Below are 17983 nucleotides of genomic sequence, written 5' to 3' on the forward strand. Positions count from 1 at the left end.
TGCCAGTAAAATGTTCTTTGGTTTGTGCAATGACACTGAACGAACCAGTGTTTCACTGTATTCTCCTAATTATATTATAACCTGAGGCAATCCACTCACTAATGTGAGTCCCAATGCTCAGTGAGCTTTGGCCTGCCTCCTGCCCTGGCAGAGAAGGTTACCAAAGCTTTTCCAAAGCTGACTGTGGCCAGCACTAAGGTGTGTACAGGACACTCTTGCTTCTCACTAACCTGAACATATTTTTTTTCCTACTTATTTATGTTTTCCCAACATATGATATAAATAGTAAAACATGTTTTGGAATAAATCATTAAGGCTCCCTCTAAGACAAAAATAGGGCATATTTACTAGAAGTCCTTTTAAAAGGTTGGGATTTCCTAAATTCAGGGTACCTCAAATGTGACACAAAACCATTCTGTGAGCTATATCCATCTTGGCCCACATTTGCATGAGCTCATGTGTCTCAGAGGCAAATGGGACTGATAGAAGCAGGAAGCTCAGGCTGCCTGTGGTGTCAGAAAGTCCTTTGTCTGACTCAGGAGCATCACACCAACATCTATGAAACCATGGCAAGCCACCTGTTAGGGTACAATACGAGCTTCTCTGCAGTTCTTATCAGGGCACAAAGTGGGTGACCTGAAATTGGAGGGTTAGGATGAGGATCTGAGAGATCACTTTTGGCCATGCTAAATGTAATATGACTTTCAGATATCTAAAGGTAGGTATTAAGTAGATTGTAAGATTATGAACAGAGTTCAAAACTGGGGAATTCATTTTTAACATTTTTTTTAGTTGTAGATGGACACGATATCTTTATTTTATTTATCTTTATGTGGGGGTGGGGCTGAGGATTGAGCACATGCTAGGCAAGTGCTTTACTGCTGAGCTATAACTCCGAAGCTGGGGAATCCTGGCTGGAGATAAATTTGGGATCATTAGTATAGAGCTAGTATTTGAGCGGTGGGACTCAATTATATTAACTTGAGGGATAAATGTATATAAATTTTCATATATGGTATCAATCCATTTCCTGTCATTGTAACACAGTATTTGAAGCTTATTTTAGCTCACAGATTTGGAGACCAAGAATTCAAGATCAGGCAGCCCCAGCTGTTTGGCTCTGGTGAAGCTCCCTTATCCATATCACATCATGATCAATAGCATCAAGAGGAGATCACATGGCAAGAGAGGAAGCTGGAAACCTGGGAGGTGCCAGTCTTGCTCTTAACAACCCATTCTTATGGGAATAAACTCCCTGTGAACAGAATTAATCTTTTTCAGGGAAGAATCCCCCAATGACTTAAATACCTCTTATTATGGTGCCATCGGTTAAAGGTACCATTACCTTCCATATCACCACCCTGGGAACTAAGCTTGCAGCACCTGTAGGGGACACACTTAAGGCACATGTACATCAAAGCACACATGCGGGCTTGCACACACACACACACACACACACACACACACACACACACACACACACGAGATTGAGATTAGTGCCCTGGGCTATGCCAACATTTAGAGATCTAGAAGAGGAAGAGAGGCCAGCAAAGGAAACCAATGATGAGAGGGAATAGCAGGTACAAAGAAAACTAGGTGCGTGCTGGGTGCAGGGAGTATACCAAGAGGTGAGAAGCCAAGTGTTCCAACAAGTGGAAATGGTCCATGGAGTATTTTTATAGGAGCAAAATCACTGAGAAACAGAGGAGATGGTGCCCAGGTCCTATTGAACAGGTTTGCCTTTGAAGCAGAAAAAAATTGTTTTGCATTCCCACAGGAGAGCAAGAAAAATACGCGAGTGCAGTGCAGGCAGGGTAGTGAAATTGGTGTGGGCAGGGTGAGGTGTTTCTCCTTGTTTGATGATCTGTTGTTTCTCTGAAGTGTTTGATGAGGCCATCGGCTGGGAATCAGAGGATAGGGAGCGGTTGTTGGAAGCTTGAGAAAGGTGTAACAGTCATGCCGGAGAGGGGAGCAGGACCACAAAAGGACAGGGACTCACATTAGGATGGACGGCTGTGTTGTAAGTGAATTTGATGTGAGCACACCGGAGGGCTGCTGCTTCTCCAGTGGCACTACACAGACGAGTCGGGGAAAGCAAGCAAACAGAAAGCCAGATCCTGAAGGAGACGCTGGTGTGCATATAGGATGGAAAGAGGATGAAAAAAGGCAGGGGTGTTTGTAAGGAAGCAGTTCTGATTCTGGATATGGATCCAGCCATGGAGAGGAGGGACAGGACTTAAATAGAGTGAGTGCACAGGAACAGGGGCAGCAGGCAGGTGGGGTGGGGTAGGGCGGCTTGCTCACATGGAGGGCTGACCTTGCTGGAAGTAAAAGGTGACGTAGACAGAGATGGCTATAATTGTCTGCGTGGGTGGGAGGTGAGTGGAGAAGCCATGGCAGTACCAGTAGCCACAATGGGCAATAAAGTTCTTGTCACAAGTTTTGCAAAGGAGCTGGGGTTTGAAAGAAAAATGAAAGCAGTTTGAAAAGCCAGTGTATAACCCACCTCCCTCTCTTATTGTAAGGAGCTGGTACGTGCTGTCTGAGGCCCAACTGGGAGTTTGTTGTTTTCAAAAGGTCTCTGTGAATTGTATGCATGTCTGATTATGTCAAAATGAACCCAACTATTATATATAACTACAATGCACTCACAAAAACATTTTAAAAAGTTCTTTGTGGAGAAGTTTGAGAGAGAATGGTGTGAGTGAGGCTAGGCTGGGGCTGTGTGGGGCATTATGTGGATCATGGGAGTTACCCAGAGGCTGATGTAGTTAGTGAGTGAGAGAAGGGGGCTGTAAGTGGAGGACCTCACCTCCAAGTTCTACTGACACATGAATGCAGGGATTAAGTTCCTAACACACAAACTTTTGATGGACACATTGAACCAGAGATGGCTGACTCATTTAAACATAAGATATTCAAAGTCTCTTCAGAAGAGCTGCTTTCACCCAAGTCTAGAAGTTTTACCATATGATAACTATAACATACTTTATATACAAATAGAGGTAAATTGTGGTATGAATGAGTAATAAAAATTGTAATGCAAAAAGTACATTATAAAGGCATGAATTGGCATGAACATACTCTATATACAAAGATATGAAAAACTGTAGTCTATATGTGTAATAAGAACTGTAATGCATTCCACTGTTGTGTATTAAAAAAAATAAAATCAATAAAACTAAAAAAAATAGTAATATAAGATACTCTAATTTCAAACTAGACTGGAGCTTATATTTTTCTTCTTGGCATTTTATAATTTATGATAATATCAATTTCTATGATCTTATTCAGATTTTTCTAAATTCACTTGAGAAAAATCTGGTCTTTTATAAAATTACTTAAATATATGATTAATTAGAAAATGAATAATATTGGTCATTGGTGAACTGTATTATGGATGCCACACACCTTTATTCCCATACAGTGAAAAAATCATAGGACACAGAAAGTAGTTTTCAAAAAGCAGGGTGGGACAGCTCTGTGACCTTAGGAATCCTGCTTCCACACTGGAAGGAGATTGAGAAGAGCCACGTGTTTGCTTTATTTATACAAGAGGGCTTCAGAGGATTTTCATGGAATGCTCTTTTGCCAAGTAAGGTAGGAGGAGGGCTGTCCAAGCCCACCAGGTAACGCCCAAGTCTGGAGCTACAGAGCAGCCACTCTAGCCAAGCAAAGACTGAGGTCACATGCTTTGTGTAATCCATTGAGTGGGAGAAGTCACAAAATGACCTGCAATGCCAGACCCCAAATCTCCTTGGTTCCAAGGCCAACTAGAGGCTTTTCAAGTAGCTCAGGGTGGCCCCCTACAGAAGAGACAAGAAGAGACCCAAAAATGGGACGGATGCGTATCATGGATAGATCTGGGTAAAGATCTAGATGAAGGACACAGAGAATTCTTGCAATTGTTCTATAAATTTGAATTTGTATCAAATATCCTTATTCCACATAAGACAGAGTCACTGTAAACATTAACCTGTGATTCCTTTTGACCTCAGGGAACCATAGAGTTATAAGAGGGAATGAATCTTTTATTTATCCTCCACATTTAATATGGAGTTTTAGTAAGAGGAGAAAATTAAGTCAGGGGCAAAGTGAGCTTGGAGACCCTTGCAAGATGAAGGATGACATGCAGGCCAAGTGACAGCACATTCTTGGAGAAAGTTGGGGTCACCTGTTTCCATTTCAACTTGGCATCTTCCTGGTGTCGTGTGCTATTAGGTGATCAGGAGACTGCAGTCACAGAACTGTGGCTGAGAGGGATCTTGAAGCCATCTGGTTTAGGCACTCAACCTCTGTGGGAGTATTTTGAAACATTTTCTCAGCAGTGTTCACCTTCGCTTTCTGTCCACATACGTGTGATATGAATGTGACCCTTTAACAAATTATTGGCTGCATACATATAATTTCTTTCTTGAGGCAGTCAGCCTTCAAGATGGACAGTGCAAGTCTAAGGGGAAAATAGCTACTAAAGGGCTTGTGGACACTTAACTGTAGCCCCACAAGGGAAGAAGGGTGCTTGTCCTATTTCCTGTTCATTTCAGTAGCGCCTGCTTCTGGAAGTGCACAGATATTGCTTGATAAATATGTGCATGATGAGCAAATGCTGAGATCAGAAGAGGGAGGGAAATGAAATGAACAAAAGCAAGCCAAGGAGGAACATGAAGTTGAAGGAAAGGAGAAACAGTGTCTGGGGATTGCTGGGCCAGGACCTGGGCAGAGAGGGCCCTGGGGGTTCTGGCTGCAGCACCTGGGGGCACTTGAACTCTATAGAAGCAACCTGAGGGCAAGGCTGTGGCATAGCCTGAGGACTAGCATTTGAAACCCAGCCATAAAGTACCCTATACCTTAAAGACTGAGGCTGGAAGAATTTGCTTGGGAAGACTTGTGGAGTAATGTGTTAGAACAGACATGTCAGCCTTGCTCAAGAATCAGACAAAGCAAAGGGGGAGAAGTGATCTGTTCTGGATGCTCTAAGTAGATCCCATTTTTATCTCTGTGTTCTCCTGGGGTTGTAGAAGATACTGGACTATGTGGAAGATGCCTTAGGATTATTACTCAAAAAGAAAACCTTCATTCCCTTGCATGCTTCCAATAGAGAAGACCAGCAGTCGATTAAGGTGGGCCTGTTTTGTCCCTAATCATGAGCTTTGGAAAGCATCTTCAATGTTAGGAGGGAAAGCCTCTCTATTCCCATGTCATGAGGCTCAGAAGTGGTTCCAATAATTAAGATAAGAAACAGAGACTGCAGGAGCTAAATTTGAACACTGAGGATTTTGAAGAATCTCAGAGTGAAACATCCAGTTTTCTAGGAAGAATATAAGAGTAATGAGCCTTTGTCCCCCATGTCTCAGGTGCACCTCACACATTCCAGAGAGGGATGTTGCTCTGTTAGGAAGCAGGGCTATTCTGTTAGACCCATCCTTGGCCCTTAGACAATGACCCGGAGTTTGCTAGGACTATGTCCTTGGTCTCCAGGGGCTGAAGATCTTTCTAAACATCTTGAAAAATCCAGGGAAGGTGTGCCTTCTAGAGGACAATGAGCAGGACAATTCATAGACCAGCATGGTGACATTAAATCCTCAAGGTGCTGAGCTTTTCAAGCCAGGCATATAGACACACCCTAGAAGATCTCCAGGAAGCCACCTCCAGTGCCCTCTCCTAAGAACCAGGGTGCGAGCTGCAGCTTGGCTCTACAAAGCATTTACATCTAGTGGCTGCTCTGTCCCTGTGAAATTTTTACAAGCCCTGGACTCCAAGGCTAAGGATGCCCCCTCTGCACCTGTTCTCTGAGCTCAATTCAGTTCCTTGCCCAGTTAGGCTCCTGACACCTGGGGCTCTGAGTGTGATTATGTGACACTTGGTGAGATAAACAAAGATCATCCAACAAAAGAGACCCAGGGTCGGAGGCAAGGGCTGTGCTTTTGAATGCTGCCTTTGGTGCAGCCGGGAACTCATACACCTCTGGGTGCCTCACACTGAAGAATTCAATAGACTGCTCAGCTCCCAAACCAAGGGCTCAAAGGAAAGAGATGGCAACAGGAAGCAAGTCCAGTTCTATTTAATGGGATGTCTTGAGCTCTGTCCCTCACACACGGGGTCCCTCCCTTTATCACAAATTGCTCTCTCTCTCCACTCTCCCTGTGGCTGCCTCACAGGGAGGGCTAGAGGCAAATATCACTAGAAAAGAGAAATAGGAACCACCATCAGGGCCGAGAGTGGGCCGGGGCATGGCAGGACTCTGCCCCTGACTTCAGACCCTCTGGCTCACGGCATCCTCCTGGCAGGGCTGGGACACCAGAGTCCTCAGAGAGCAGCTCCACCACTTCAGAGCCAGCCTCGGAAGCAGGCCTTGGGAAACATGTCATGGAGAAGGGTTCAGGGACATGGGCCGTGCCCAGGGCCTGCAGAGTCATGGCTTGGGCTATGGTAAGGCACAGATGGGGAACACGTTGGGGCCAGAGCAGGGAGTTCTGTGTTTGCTGATAAGGGGAGGACCCAGCAGAGAGGACTCTGGGCGTGTGGCCTGAGGAGGAGGAGTCAGACTTCAGGCTGTAGCATGGCAAGGAGCCACGAGAGGGTGCCCTGCATGAACAAGAGGGCAGCCAGCGGCAGGTGGTTCAGGGCAGCAGTGGAGGACCCCGAGAGGGCCACCGGTGCAGCCCTGAAGCCCGCAGGGGTGTGGTCCTGGGGCTCCACTTTGCCTCCGGAGGATTCCAAGCAGGGCCCCCGAGGAGTGGGGATGATGTCAGGAATCCAGCCTGTTGTGTTTTCTACCAGCTCCTGCAGGTCAGGGAAGAAAAATGGTAACTCCAGAAGCCTCCCTACCATATTCATGTCCTTGAAACCTTACTGGGCCTTGCCTGTCCTTACAGAAGTCACAGCTTAACTAGGAGGCTCCCACCACATACACAGCTTCGGCAGCAGCATCCCACTTCCAACCCTCCTTCCCCAACCCACGTGCCCACCACTGCACTGGCTTCCTTTGTCCTTCTTTTCCCTGCCTTGGCCCCATACCCTCCCATACCCCTCACCCTGCCCTAGAGGGTGGGTGCTTCTGGGACACTCACATCGATAGTCTTGATGACCACAATCTGCTGGGACTCCTTGCAGGCTCTCTCGGCCTTCTTGATGCTCTCTGGAGTCCACTCAATGCTGCTCATGACCATGGTACCCTCCATGGGACTGCCATGGGCAGCAGGAGCAGGGCAGGGGGAGAGAGAGCCATTTAGGGCCGACTTAGTGCTTTCCCACAACGTGTATAAAGCATGCTTGTTAGCAGCCTGAGTTCATGACAGCGGGAACTGTCAGAACGTCTTAGAAGCGAATGAAACAATAATAATGAGTTGACAGGAGGAGGAAGATCATCAGAGTGGAGAGTTTCAGAAACTGAGAAAAGAAGATTATCTTTAAGGACATGGCTTTTTCACATAGGAGTCCAGGAGGATCGAGAGAGGGGACTGCAGGCTGCCGTTGCCGGAGCCTTAGGTGAAATGAAGAGTCTGTGCAGATGTGCATCATAGAAGTTTCAGGGATGCATGAGAGTCCCAGAGAGGACCCTTACCACCAAATCATTTGAAAAGAAATACAGTCTTTGAGCCAAACAGTGCTCATGAGAAAGGCACCCAGAATGTATATATAAGTGATCCGGCTTGCAGCAGTGGGTTCTCATCTGTTCCACTGAATGACCTTGCTGATATGGAGAACCTCCCACACAATCCTGTGTGTATCAGAGCTCTAAGTGTCAGACACTGGCAGGAGCAGGGGTGAGGAGGGGAGGGGCTGGACAGGCCGCCCACCCAGGACTCCTGGGGCACCAGCCTGGGAGGGGGTGGGTGGGTCTCCTCTTCCTCCTTCCCCAGCCCTCCCCAGATCCCTCCCCGCACAGGCGTGGGTTTTATTTCCCAGGTGACTCACTCTGATACCTCCTCCCCCAGCTCACGGGCCACAGAGATGATGTCAGGGTAGCCCTGGCAGCTGGAGATGTTATTTCGTGGGTAGTAGAAGAGAAACACAAGACACATCTCGTTGAGAGTGCTGGGACCTCCCTGGAGAAGAGGAGGGAGATGGAGAGACAGAGATGTAAAGCCGACAGAGAGGGACGAGGCAGGCCGAGAGCCTTCTCGGTGGTCACCCTTCCAGAGACGCCCTCCTCTTTTCCCTTAGCTTAGGGCCGGCATGTTGGGGACTCTTCCTTTCTGCTTTTCCATGTCCAATCGGTGGACAATTGTTGATAATATTTTCAAAGAAATATCACACACTTCTGCCCTGTGCTCTGCATTTCCTTTGCCACTGCCTCTCAACTAGTATCAGTCACCCATCTGTCCTGATGGCAACCTGACCTTAGAGTCATGTGACCATTTGTTCATCACATTTCCTGCCTCCCGTCACCTGCCTCTTCAGTCATCTTCTGCAGCTTCTAGCAAACCTATTAAGAATTCTCCATTTTCATTAAAGAAATTCTTGGATTATAGATAATAATTCCAATGCATTTTTCAATTGCTTTCCCTTACCTGGCAGGTAGTTATGCTGTGGCAGAGTTAGAGGCTGCCCTCTGGGAGACATAGATAGGACAGTGTCATCCCTGCCAGCCACGTCTCCTTGCCCTCATCCCACTCGTCCAGTCACCTGCCCTGTTCCCCACCCTCCACACGGGCGCGATGCTTCCTACGCACACCCCATGATTCCCTTCTCAGAGGTTTTCTCACACTTGTCTTTCTCCAGATCTCCCCGTCTCTGCGGGTCCAAAGCAGGACACGCTCACTTGTGTCACGTGATCAGCTCACTGTCTCGGGATTTTTTTTCCCTGTGAATTTCCCTAGCATTATCCCTGATCTTCTCTTACTGGGTGTATTCCTTTCTACCTCCGATCAGGATCATTTGTAAGGCTGGAGGTGTTTTCTTTCTCAAACGCACTGGACCCACCAGCCATTCCCTACACATGACTTAGGTGTGGTCCCCTGGGACCATGGTAACTGCGACAGGTATCTGCTGCAAGACAGGCAGCATTCTGAAAGTTCCCCGTGAGTCCATGCGTTCTCATACGGTCTGAGGGGCTAGGTTGTAGTACTCTTTATTAACTGGGAAACTGAGGCACAACGAGGCTAGATCACTTGCCTAAGGTTAGAAAGCTGCTAAATGATGGAGCTGATTTTCGAACACAGGTCACAAGGAGCCTGAGTTCTTGTTCCTATCAATCACTCTAACTTTCCATGGCCTATAGAGGGTCATCGACAGGGAGTCCCTGTACCCATCCTGGAGGCGTGGGGCACTGAGAACATGAATGGATAATGCCACTGGGAGGAGGCACAGTCAGAGTCACTGGATTACCAAAGCCAGGGGCAGAGCTTTCTTTCTGGGGCTGTGGTTATTGTGGCCGTAGTGAAGAAAGACACTTACAAAAATCACAGAGTCACGGTCCAGCGTCTGGTAGCGACACTCTATGAGCAGTTCATCTCCCTGTTCAGGGTGAAACATGAAAGCTGAGATAAGTCACAGAGGGATGGTGTGGTCTTGGCACTTTCTGGGCTGGCAACAGCGAGCTCTGATCCTGCTTTCCACAGGCTCCAGCCAGGGCCTCCCCGCCGCGGGCTCCCACCGGCTTGATCACCACCCGGTGTGGTAAGTCTCGTGTCTCCTGAAGATTGAAGTCATAGGAGTCATCTTTACAGATTGTTTGGAGCTGTGTTCCATTTCTACAGAGAGAAGGAGAGAAGACAGAAATAAAAAGATGAAGGGGTCTGCCGTAAAGATGCAGCATGCGGGGACCTTCTGGAGACACAAATTGTCCATTAAAATAAATAAGAAGCCCCTCTTTCCACTGCCTTATGTGGTCACCTCTATTCTGGGGACAGCATGAGCTCCCCCTTATTCTCAACCGAGCAAAACCTTATGCTGAAGAATCTTTTCCCTTATACAGAAGGGCAAGTCAAATCAAGGTCTTCCCTTACCTGTATTGCACAGCCTGCAGCGCCTGCCCAGCCAAGTGGGTGTGGAGCAGGTAGCCAAACACCTGGATGTCAGCCACTGGGGTGCCGTTCATCTGCAGCAGGAGGGAGGCACACCTGGTTTGTTGAGAACCCTGACCTTGCTCCTGTCTTCCCTTGGTAATTGACACCTTCCTCTTGTAATTGACACCCTGCTCCCCGAACCCCCAAACCCTGACACCTTTTCTCCCTTGTATGATTCATGCTATTTATTTTCCTGAGCACCAGGTTATGATCATTATAAAAGTCTGAGGCTCAGGCTCTTCAGCTTGGTGATCAGACCAGATCTGTGATGGGGAACAGGGGACCCCGGGAAAGGCTTGTCTCCCAGCTTTACCTCTTCAAACTTCTCCGTCTTACACAGCCCGTAGGACATAAAGGACTCAGCACCCGGGGGAATGAAGTGTATAGGGAATGTGAAGACACCCAGCTGGAGGACTCCCATGTCGTATTCGCGCAGGTGAGAGGTGTAGTAGAGTCGGATCCCTGATGTGTCATATACACCTGGTGCAGAAGGCAGGACAGTGGGTCACCGTGTGTAGAGGAAGAGGTGTAGGAAAGCTGGGTGGGCTGAGACCCACAGAGTCGGCATGCAACGCATTCCCAACACCTTGAGGAACCAGCCGACCTCATCAACTGCCCTCCTCCAGGTCCTCTGCAGGCTCACCGGGAAGGTTGTGGAAATTGCTGTAGTGAATCTCTAGACGAATCCACTGAGGGTCCAAGGGGGTCCCAAGAGAGATGCCCACGTTGTCTGGAAACTGGTAACTCTGTTGGAGGGATGGAGATTTGGCAGCAAGAAGGACTGGAACTAGGTGCCAATCCAAGGTTCCTGCCTGGTTTTCTAACCTTCACCCTAACCTTCCCCATCCCCATCTTCCATTAGCCAGCAATGTTCCCTGCTCAACAGCATGCTCCCCATAAGCCATGCGTCACCCCCACTGCAGGACTCACAGTGCCCCCGACAGCCCAGCCCACGATGACCTGGGAGCAGAGGGAGAAGTCAGGGTCGGCCCCGTAGCAGTCGTTGATGCCCTTGGGGAGCACGCTGGCATTGCCACAGGCATACACCAGGATGTGATGCACCATAGTCTCATTGTGCTCCACCAGCTTGGGCTCGAACTACACCGAGAAAGGAGGGCAGAATGGGGTCAAGTGTCCCTGCCTTCAATCCTTATTCTCCCCACTCCTTTTCCCAGCTACAACTATGGCATTCTCCACTTCTGTCCAGTTCTCTGCCTCTGTTTATTTTCTATTTCCTTTCTCTGTTTCTTTTCCCCAAGCGATATTTTTCCCAACTCTGCCTGACTCTCCTGGCAAGGCTTTAAACCTCTTTCCTGGAACCACAGCACATGGTTCTACATCCAGCTAGGGACATCCCAAGGCCTCTGACTCTCTTTAGTGTTAGGCTTGGGTCTGGAATATCTACCAAAGGCTCATGTGTTGCAGGCCTGGCCACCCGTGCAGCAATGTTCAGAGTTGGAAATGATTGGATCATAAGGGCTCTGACCTCATTGATGGATTAACCCACTGATAGGTGAATGGACTAAGGGAGGTGGTGGAAATTGTAGGTAATGGGGCGTGATTGGAAGAAGTAGGTCTCTGAGGCTGTGCCTTGGAAGTATATTTCTTGTCCTTGGTTATCCTTGCTCCCTACTCTGGCTGCCATGAGCAGAGAAACGTCTCTCTGTTGCACCCTTCTGTCAGAATGCTCTGCCTCACCTCAGGCCCAAAGCAATGGCATCAGCTGACTTGTGGACCTCCAAAGCGATCAGCCCAAAGAAATCTTTCCTCCTCTAAGTGGTTTTTCTCAAGTATTCGTTACAGTAATGGACAGGTGAGTAACACACTCTAACCTCAATTGGTGCATGATCTCTGAGAATGTATCCACACTCGATTTTCTAAAAAACAAAAAGTGGCTCCCCTACAAAACTTGGCCCTTACTATAAGATCCTATTTTCAGGTGCTTGATAAGATTAAACCCTTCATATGCAAACTTAGATGACCAAGTTTGAGTTCACTCCAGCTTTGTTGACTTCCTGACAGCCCAAAGCCACTTCCCCTTCCTGATTTTTACCTCCTCCTGGGCTATCAGAGCACAATTCTAGGGCTTACTCTTTGCAAATGCTATTAATTAGTAACCTCTGTCAAAAATCTCCACTGCATTGTAAGGCTTGAGTGAAATAGTGCAGGTAGGTAGAGTTCTATACCACCCCCACCAAGCCCCAGCTGGTTCCATTCTCCCAGCTGCCTCCCTATGGCTTCTTCTGGAGACTCTGTGTGAGTGCCTTCCCCACTTGGCGGCCTCCCCAGTCTGTTCACATACCTTGTAAATGTGATGCTTCTTGCTGACGATGGGTAGAGGAAGAAAGGTACAGGCATATGTGGTATCATCTTCTGGAATGAGGAACTGGGGAAGGGGACCCAGAAGGCAAGCAGGGTGAGGGTGGGGTTATCAAAGACGCCAGGGGAAGGATGGGCCAGGGAGGGGGTCCACTTGAGGGCCACGTGGGCAGTCTTTGGGAGTAACCTCACCCCAAGGAATGTGCTGGACATGGGATGCGAGAGGAGGGGTCTGGGTTGGGTGGAGAGATGGAAAGGGAGCAGGATGCAGGCGGTGGGGTGGAGGGGCTTACGTCAGTGATCTCCAGGTCATGGATGATGATCTCCTCGGGGACCTCCAGATCGTCAGGGTGGAACATTTGTAGCAGGAAGATGGACTTAACGAAAGTACGCTCGGGATCCAGCTTCAGTGTGTCATCCAGGCCGTAGGCAGCCAGCACCCTGATGGTGTCACTCTGGGGGGGCCGTGAGCACTGAGGGGCTGCCCCCACGGGAAGCACTTCACATAGATGTGCACCCAAGACCCTAATCAAGCCTGGCGTGTTTACACAGTGGAAGGGAAAGGAGTTTGGGCTGGAGACTAGTCTGGATCTAGTTCCACTCGGAGGTGAACTTTCGGGTCACCTTGAACAATCAGAGCACCCTCACGTTCCCTCTCTGTGCCTGTGTCCACAGCCTCAAAATGAAAGAGTAGAGCCGAGCACAGGAATTCTAACATTCTCAGGCTCAGGGACAGTGGGTTCTTCAAGGAGGGGTGGGTGCAGAGTCATTGGCGGGGGGCAGGGCAGTCTGTGGAGAGCTTGTGCATTTCCAGAGATGGCACAATGGAGGTAGTCCCTGGGAAGCCTGGGAGGGACAGATGCCCTAGGAATTGTGTGACTGGAGGCAATGTACCTCCCCAGAAGCCAGAGTTGTGTGTGGATGGTGCTTTTCTCCCTCCCCTATGTTACCGTGATGTCTTGATCGTGAGGATCACAGGAGCGGAAGGGCCTGGAAAAGCGCATGGTTGTGTAGACAGCGTCTTCTGTGAGCCCCAGCAGCTCGGCATCCTGGCTCCCGTCCTCCTCCAGGGTGTTTTCATCCACAAGGTGCTGATCCTAGGGTCCAGGGAAAGTTGAGGAGTAAGAACTAGAAGCTCAAATCATCATGCTTTGGGGCAGCAGGTGTCCATTTATCTCCCACAGGGCACCGGCACCACCGAACCCAGGTCTGCTTTATTATGGAATTTCCTCCTAGGGTAGAGCACAGCTTCAAGGGTTGGGTTCTCAGAGCCTGTGTTTCAACAGCTTTGATCTTTTCCCAGTGACCTGTATTTAGTAGGCTGTTAGCAAAGAGGGGGTGCAAGAGTCTCTCACAGTCTAATGATTGGGTTCTCTTAGCAGCCTTGAAGACATGCACTCTGGAAGACCTAGGCTGCAAACTCTAGGCCAGATCATTCTTGTAGGGAGAGACCAGCAGTCGGCAGGAGTTCTGACAGTGTGTTTGGTTATGTTTGGAGAATATGTGTGTTTTCAGGACACAAAGCCATCTTCAACCTAACGAAGGCGCTCATCCCTGGACAGGAGTCACCCTTAGACTTACCGAGAAATAGACATGGCCATTAGGCAGGACTCCTCCAACAACCAGGTCACTTCCCACCACAGTGTGGCGGTGGCTGATGCCCAAGCCCACCCAGCCAGCTGTCCGGACCTGGAGCTCAAAAGTGATGATCTCAGCCTCAAAGTCAAAGTCCCAGAGCAGGAAAATGACATTGGAAGGGTCAAGGAACCTGGAATAGCGCAGGCGGGATGTGGGGCCGAGGTGGCTGCCTGGGCAGGTGTCTGACAGGACCAGAAGTAGAAAAAGTTTAAAGAGAAGTACACAGGTCATGGCTCCTGCGACCTGGAGCATCTCTCCTGCAGATGAAGACTCAAGAACTCTGGACTTATATGTCTGTACCTGTGCCAGGCACCATGCCATGAGGGAGGGTCAGGCTGGGATCTTCTGATCTGATTATCCTCTGGGTTCTGAGTGGTGCCACTTGCATAACTGGAGTTCAGATGTCCAGAGAGGGCACAGGGCAGGTTTCTCTCACCCTGGAGGGGACCTAGCGTGAAATTCTCCTGAGTAAATCACTCAGGTTTCCCACCCCAACTGCAGGTCAGTCTCCTGCCCGTGGAGACCCTGCAGAGTCATGGAGGATTCGGCATCTCCCTGCTCTTCTTCCCCTCCTGTCTCTCTCTCTCTGCCTCTCTGTCTCTCCTTGCCTTGGTTCGCTCCCCCATCCCGGATCCTTAGATATCCTTACTAAGCCTCTGTCTCTGCCATGTTCCCTCCACCCCCAGTTTAGATGGGTTTTTCCATTTTGTCTGTGCAGACTAAGGCACTGGTGGGGGTGGGTGTAAACCTAGTCTCTCAGTCCTTGGTACCATGTAGGGAGGAGGGAAGTTGTTGGGAGGGGTGGGCGGGCTCTGCTGGGCATCTGCTGCAGGAATCCTTGCTGCTAATCCCAGGAAGGACACCTAGAGGTGAAAGAACCACAATCAGCTTCCCAGGTGGGCAAGTCCGAGTCCAGGGCAGCTTTGATTTTCATCACATTCCTGGGGAGGAACAAGAAGGAGAAGGAGTGAGGGGAGAAGAGGGAGAAAATGAGAAACAGACATGCACGTGCCTTCGGACTGCCACCCAGGAGCTGCCTCTCAACAGAGCCACATTTTACTGACTCTCCTGGGAGGCTTGGCCCGATTTCTCCAGGTGCGAGCACATTGGTTTTGTTGTTTTATTACACAAACAATAACAGCACAAAGGGAATATTAGAATAACAGAGTGGAAAGAAACTTCAGACCCACTTAATTTTCCAAAAGTTCCAATCCATTTACTTTTAGATAAGGAAACGGGAGCACCAAGGGGCATGCCCTGGGTTTGCTCTTTTCTTTATTTTCTTAGGTCCTTGACCCCCACAGGACAGCAGAGCCCTGAATGTTCTTCCTCCATGGTTCATCCTGATGGAGGGAGTTGGTGTCATTTGTTAGCTGCTTCGTAGGCAGGGACCAAAGTCTCACTCTAGTTCCAGACTTATTTCCTTCTGGTTATTGACACAGCCACCCAAGGGCTGTGGTTCACCTCACGTGACCCCTTTGCCTGTTCTCTACTTGGAAATGGACAGGACATGTGCTCATGGGCTTGCCCAACTCACTCTGGCCCATGCATCCCCACACAGGAGTGCAGCTCATGGAGTGTGTGCGGTGAGTGGAGAACCCTGGCGTGAGCTGCGTGTGCCTTCATTCAGTGCCCGCATAGTCTTTGAATCACACATTAAGCTCAAAAGCTGGTGAGGCCGTTTGCAACTGAGGTGCTGTGGGGGAGAAAAACAAATGTCCCCAAGGGGCAGCTACAATCTCCATCTTTGGACCTGGCAGAGAAAGTGGGGATCCAGGCAGCCATCTGGAAGCCAGCGGCTTAGTGTGGCTGGGAACAGAGTGGCCAGGACTGAAGACAAAGTCGTACTTGGGAGGCCCTGACCTTGGGGAGTAGGAACAGCAGGGAGGAGATATCAGGAGTACTGGAGACACTCTGATCCCAATCTCATCTGAGGATTAGGCTGAAGACGGGGGACAGGACAGCCGGTCCTGTAAATGGAGAAGGGCCTAGGATCCCTTATCCTGCAATCTGTCCTGCCAGCCGAAGCACCGTTCTCAGGGAAGAGGCAGGGTTCTCATGAAAGAGCAGGAAGCCGGCCATTATGGACCCAGGAAATCCCTTCTTCTGGACCCTTGTCTGTCTGACACTAGGCCATTGCTGCACATTTTGGAGGGTCCCCAGGGAGATGGGCCTGGTGTCTGGGTCACCCCAGTGTCTGTGATGGGGCTGGCACTGAGTAAAGCCCAGTGCAGTTGCAGGTCTTGAAAGGTAAAGTTCAGTGGCTAAACTGGCCCGTGTCTCTATACTGTCATCCACCAGTTGCTGAGGCTGGAGAGAGGGCAGACACAGGGCCTTTTCAGTGGCATTTTACAGGCTGTTGGTTTTCAAACTGGAAACAAGGAGGCCTCTTATCAGTGATACACAGTCAAGAGAACTTGTGCTTCCAATTCCAACTGATTACTAAATGATAAAAAATTGAAGACAGAAGTTACCATTAACCCTACCATATTTTAATTGGATTTAAAATTTAACACTGCAATAATAAAATGCAGTTATTACTGAATGCTTAGCCTGTGCCAAGCTCTATTTTAAGAATATTTTCATGTACCAATGCATTCACTCTTACAAAATAGTTTTCAATATTATCTCCCTTCTGTAGATGAAGAAACTGAGGGCCACTAGGCAGGAGAGACAGCAAAGTGAGCAGTTGGGAAAAATGTAATTAGTTATATTTATATACATAAGTTACTATAAATCAATCACCTATGATTAAATATATTTAGTAAATGAATAAATGTATGTTTAATAATTAAATATTATTTAAAATAAGTGAGAAAAATCCCCACGAGGTAAAAGAAAAAGAAAATAACTTTATTAGTAAATAAGCATTACACAGGAAAGGAAGGTGCATGAATCTTAATTGACTAAACAGTTGCAAAGACAGATATAACCCACCATGAGTGTGTTCTTAAGATGAACTTGGAGGGCCTCACAGACCCATTTGTCAGACACCCTTCATCTTAGACTCACTTGGCAACTGGAGTACATCCATGTTGCCCCCCACCCCCCCAAATAAAAAACTTCCTGTATCTTTACAACAGAAAGTAGTTTTGCAACTTGAAATAAGGTTTTTACTTAATTTGGACTTCTGCACTAGGCTCTTTGCTAAGTTAAGATAGGCTTCTACCTGAGTTAAGCCAGGTTCCCAATAGAAGGCTGCTACTTCCTTGGGACCTGGGAGATAGGGGCGCCAACCTTAACCCTGAGGATTAAATTTCAAAGAAAAGGTCCTTGAGAAGATGTCATTCTTGGGTTTTAAAGCTAGCAAGGGGTTTAACGGAGCTTTTCAAAAGATTTTCAAACATTCCAAACAGACAGGAGGAATTTATCATTCCAAGTTCTCTAATAAAAATGCTTCAAGGAAAGGGAGGATAATGGGGCTGGGGTTGTGGCTCAGTGGTAGAGCGCTTGCCTAGCATGTGTGAGGCACTGGGTGCGATTCTCAGCACCACACATAAATAAATGAATAAAATAAAGGTCCGTCAACATCTAAAAAGAATTCAAAAAAAGAAAAGGGAGGGTAAGGAAGGAATCTTCCCATTTTTCTCCACGGAATTCGTATTGGTCCTCACAGAGTCAGACGCAGATCATTGGAGATGGGTGACCATTATCATACACCTGCCATACATGGTCATGCCTCAGTGTGGCCCCGTAACAGCCTCCAGCGTAAGTGGAGCATGTAAGCCAGGGATCACGGCTCAGTTCTATAAGCCTCACTTGGTTGCATTGAGATATTTTGATCCCTTGCAACGATCTGAGGCTTGGATTCCGACTACCTCCAGGTATCTTGGGGTGCAGGAGAGGGTGCCAGGCCTCCCTTCAAAGAGGTCTTCAGGAATATGGGGAGTGCAGTCTGAGAGTGGGAGTGCATGGGGAAGCTCAGGAAGCAGGAAGTCACAGAAGCCTTTTTGTTTGAACTTTGTGCTTCAGAGAAATGAGACAACATATTTGGTTTCCTGAAGAAGCCACGCCCC

General features: G+C 48.4%; 1 protein-coding gene across 1 annotated transcript; it reads right to left on the reverse strand.

The window, feature by feature from the left end:
• Positions 1 to 6253: 6253 nt before the first annotated feature.
• On the reverse strand, positions 6254 to 14198 carry LOC101967457 (putative DBH-like monooxygenase protein 2). The gene is made up of 13 exons (XM_005342160.3): positions 13911 to 14198; positions 13280 to 13426; positions 12623 to 12784; positions 12313 to 12396; positions 10941 to 11108; positions 10654 to 10756; positions 10324 to 10490; positions 9951 to 10042; positions 9599 to 9695; positions 9400 to 9459; positions 7918 to 8048; positions 7071 to 7185; positions 6254 to 6783 (listed from the first exon to the last, which is right to left on the reverse strand). The coding sequence occupies exons 1-13, from the start codon at positions 14196 to 14198 to the stop codon at positions 6541 to 6543; spliced, it is 1857 nt and encodes a 618-aa protein (XP_005342217.1). The 3' UTR covers positions 6254 to 6540.
• Between the last annotated feature and the right edge of the window lie 3785 nt (positions 14199 to 17983).

This window comes from Ictidomys tridecemlineatus, chromosome 2, assembly GCF_052094955.1.
Source record: "Ictidomys tridecemlineatus isolate mIctTri1 chromosome 2, mIctTri1.hap1, whole genome shotgun sequence".
In the NCBI taxonomy this organism is placed as follows: Eukaryota; Metazoa; Chordata; class Mammalia; order Rodentia; family Sciuridae; genus Ictidomys; species Ictidomys tridecemlineatus.

Excerpts from the sequence above, each read along its gene's own strand:
- LOC101967457 (XM_005342160.3), bottom strand. The coding sequence starts at position 14,198 with ATGACCTGTGTACTTCTCTTTAAACTTTTTCTACTTCTGGTCCTGTCA. Across the intron at positions 12,785-13,279 it reads CTCACGATCAAGACATCACG|AGTGACACCATCAGGGTGCT; the intron begins GTAACATAGGGG and ends CGGCCCCCCCAG. Across the intron at positions 10,043-10,323 it reads AGACGGAGAAGTTTGAAGAG|ATGAACGGCACCCCAGTGGC; the intron begins GTAAAGCTGGGA and ends CTCCTGCTGCAG.